The following is a 3,259-nucleotide window of genomic DNA, read 5'->3' as shown; positions in this document are numbered from 1 at the left end:
ACAATTGACATTGCTAATGCGTTTTTCTCAATCCCTCTAGCAGCAGAGTGTCGTCCACAATTTGCCTTTACTTGGAGAGGTGTCCAGTACACTTGGAATCGATTGCCCCAGGGGTGGAAACACAGCCCCACCATTTGCCATGGACTGATCCAGACTGCACTAGAAAAAGGTGAAGCTCCAGAGCCCCTGCAATATATTGATGACATCATCATACGGGACAACACGGCAGAAGAAGTTTTTGAGAAAAGGAAGAAAATAGTCCAAATCTTTTTGAAGGCTGGTTTTGCCATAAAAGAAAGTAAGGTCAAGGGACCTGCACAGGAGATCCAGTTTTTGGGAATAAAATGGCAAGATGGACGTCGTCAGATCCCAATGGATGTGATTAATAAAATAGCAGCTATGTCTTCCCCGACTAATAAAAAGGACACACAGGCCTTCTTAGGTGTCGTGGGGTTTTGGAGAATGCATATTCCAAATTACAGTCAAATTGTAAGCCCTCTCTATCAAGTGACTCGGAAGAAGAATGGTTTTAAATGGGGCCCTGAACAACAACAAGCCTTTGAACAAATTAACCGGGAGATTGTTCATGCCGTAGCCCTTGGACCAGTCCAGACGGGACAAGATGTTAAAAATGTGCTCTATACTGCAGCTGGGGAGAATGGCCCTACCTGGAGCCTCTGGCAGAAAGCACCTGGGGAGACCCGAGGCCGACCCCTGGGGTTTTGGAGTCGAGGATATCGAGGATCCGAGGCTCGCTATACTCCAACTGAAAAAGAGATATTGGCAGCGTATGAAGGAGTTCGAGCTGCCTCAGAAGTGGTTGGTACTGAAACACAGCTCTTCTTAGCACCCCGACTGCCAGTGCTGGGCTGGATGTTCAAAGGGAAAGTTTCCTCTACACATCACGCGACTGATGCCACGTGGAGTAAGTGGATTGCACTGATCACACAACGGGCTCGCATAGGAAACCCCAGTCGCCCAGGAATTTTAGAAGTGATCACGGACTGGCCAGAAGGCAAAGATTTTGGAATGTCGCCAGAGGAGGAGGTGACACGGGCTGAAGAGGCCCCGCTGTATAATAAACTGCCAGAAAATGAGAGGCAATATGCCCTGTTCACTGATGGGTCCTGTCGCATCGTGGGAAAGCATCGGAGGTGGAAGGCTGCTGTATGGAGTCCTACACGACAAGTCGCAGAAACTGCTGAAGGAGAAGGTGAATCGAGTCAGTTTGCAGAGGTGAAAGCCATCCAGCTAGCGTTAGACATTGCTGAAAGAGAAAAGTGGCCAGTGCTCTATCTCTGTACTGACTCATGGATGGTGGCAAATGCCCTGTGGGGGTGGTTACAGCAATGGAAGCAGAGCAACTGGCAGCGCAGAGGTAAACCCATCTGGGCTGCCGCACTGTGGCAAGATATCGCTGTTCGGATAGAGAAGCTAGTGGTAAAAGTACGTCACGTAGATGCTCATGTACCCAAGAGTCAGGCCACTGAAGAAGATCAAAGCAACCAGCAGGCAGATCAGGCCACCAAGATTAAAGTGTCTCAGGTGGACCTGGACTGGCATCATAAGGGTGAGCTATTTATGGCTCGGTGGGCCCATGATACTTCAGGCCATCAGGGAAGAGATGCAACATATAGATGGGCTCGAGATCGAGGGGTGGACTTGACCATGGACACTATCGCACAGGTCATCCACGAATGTGAAACATGTGCCGCAATTAAGCAAGCCAGCGGCTAAAACCCCTGTCGCATGGGGGGCGATGGCTGAAATATAAACAGTGGGAGGCCTGGCAGATTGACTATATCACACTCCCACGAACACGCCAAGGCAAGTGCCATGTGCTTACAATGGTGGAAGCAACCACTGGATGGCTGGAAACATACCCTGTGTCCCATGCCACTGCCCAGAACACTATTCTGGGCCTTGAAGAGAAAATTTTATGGCAACACGGCACCCCAGAAAGAATCGAGTCGGACAACGGGACTCACTTCCGAAACAACCTCGTAGACACCTGGGCCAAAGAACATGGCATTGAGTGGGTATATCACATCCCCTGTCACGCACCGGCCTCTGGAAAAATCAAACGATACAATGGGCTGCTGAAAACTACATTGAGAGCAATGGGGGGTGGGACTTTCAAACATTGGGATACACATTTAACAAAAGCCACCTGGTTAGTCAACACCAGAGGATCTGCCAATCGGAGTGGCCCTGCCCAATCAGAATTTTTACATACTGTAGAAGGGGATAAAGTCCCTGTAGTGCACATGAAAAATATGTTAGGGAAGACAGTCTGGGTTAGTCCTGCCTCAAGCAGAGACAAACCCATCCAAGGGATTGCTTTTGCTCAAGGACCTGGGTACGCTTGGGTGATGCAGAAGGATGGGGAAGTTCAATGTGTACCTCAGGGAGATTTGATTTTGGGAGAGAATAGCCAGTGAATTGGGCTGTATGATACCTAACTGCTAAATACCCTGCCAATGCATGTCATTGTATCTATAGTGTCTATATGCCATATCAAGGGTATTACTGTAAGAATTACCCAAAATGACTGCAGGATGGACTTTGAAACCGAGCCAGGTACAACAGTGATAGAACTTGAACTGGCACCCAGCAATTTCCTCAAGATCAACATCTTCGACCTGCAGACCAAGGGTGTGGGTTGCACTAAATGTACTAGCCACAAGTTCCAGAGGCAGCATACAACAACCCAACACCTCACACCATCTCTCCTGTCCTGAAGGACTGTTACAACAGATGGAGCCCCAAAGTCATGGACTAAATAAAATTGATGGACACATTAGAGGGATAGCCCATCGACTAAGGGAATGCTATTTGTGTGTGTGTGGAGGGGGTGTCCATATACATATACATATGTGTATATAAGACAAGGAAAGTGGTGGTGATTGATTGGAAAATGTAGGATCTGGGCATGATGTAGATGGTATAGAATAAGGGGTGGATAATGTCCTGGGTTCAGCTGGGATAGAGTTAATTTTTACAGGAACCTGGGAGGTTGGGGGCATAGCTGGGGCAGCTGACCTGAACTAGCCAAGGAGCTATTCCATACCATGTGACATCATGCTCAGTATATAAATGGGGAGCGGGCTGGGGGGTGGTCTTTACTTTTTGGTGGGGGAAGTGGCGGAGCGTTGGGTTCCAGGTGGTGAGCAGTTGCACTGTGCATCACTCTTTTTGTATACTTTTTCATTAGTACCGTTGTTGTTGTTGCAATTTCTTTGTGTTGTTCCAGTAAATT

General features: G+C 48.2%; 1 protein-coding gene across 1 annotated transcript in view; it reads left to right on the top strand.

The window, feature by feature from the left end:
* Nucleotides 1-1,737, top strand: part of MEPCE (methylphosphate capping enzyme) — a 3,015-nt gene extending 1,278 nt beyond the window's left edge. Inside the window, exons 2-3 of the mRNA XM_010582850.1 lie at nt 112-298; nt 1,412-1,737. Of these exons, the coding sequence (XP_010581152.1) occupies nt 112-298; nt 1,412-1,737 (513 nt within the window). The remainder of the gene's footprint in view (nt 1-111; nt 299-1,411) is intronic.
* Nucleotides 1,738-3,259: the final 1,522 nt, after the last annotated feature.

Source organism: Haliaeetus leucocephalus, unplaced genomic scaffold (assembly GCF_000737465.1).
Source record: "Haliaeetus leucocephalus isolate CR32 unplaced genomic scaffold, Haliaeetus_leucocephalus-4.0 Scaffold83, whole genome shotgun sequence".
Taxonomy (NCBI): domain Eukaryota; kingdom Metazoa; phylum Chordata; class Aves; order Accipitriformes; family Accipitridae; genus Haliaeetus; species Haliaeetus leucocephalus.
This window is presented reverse-complemented; position numbering and strand designations above follow the sequence as displayed.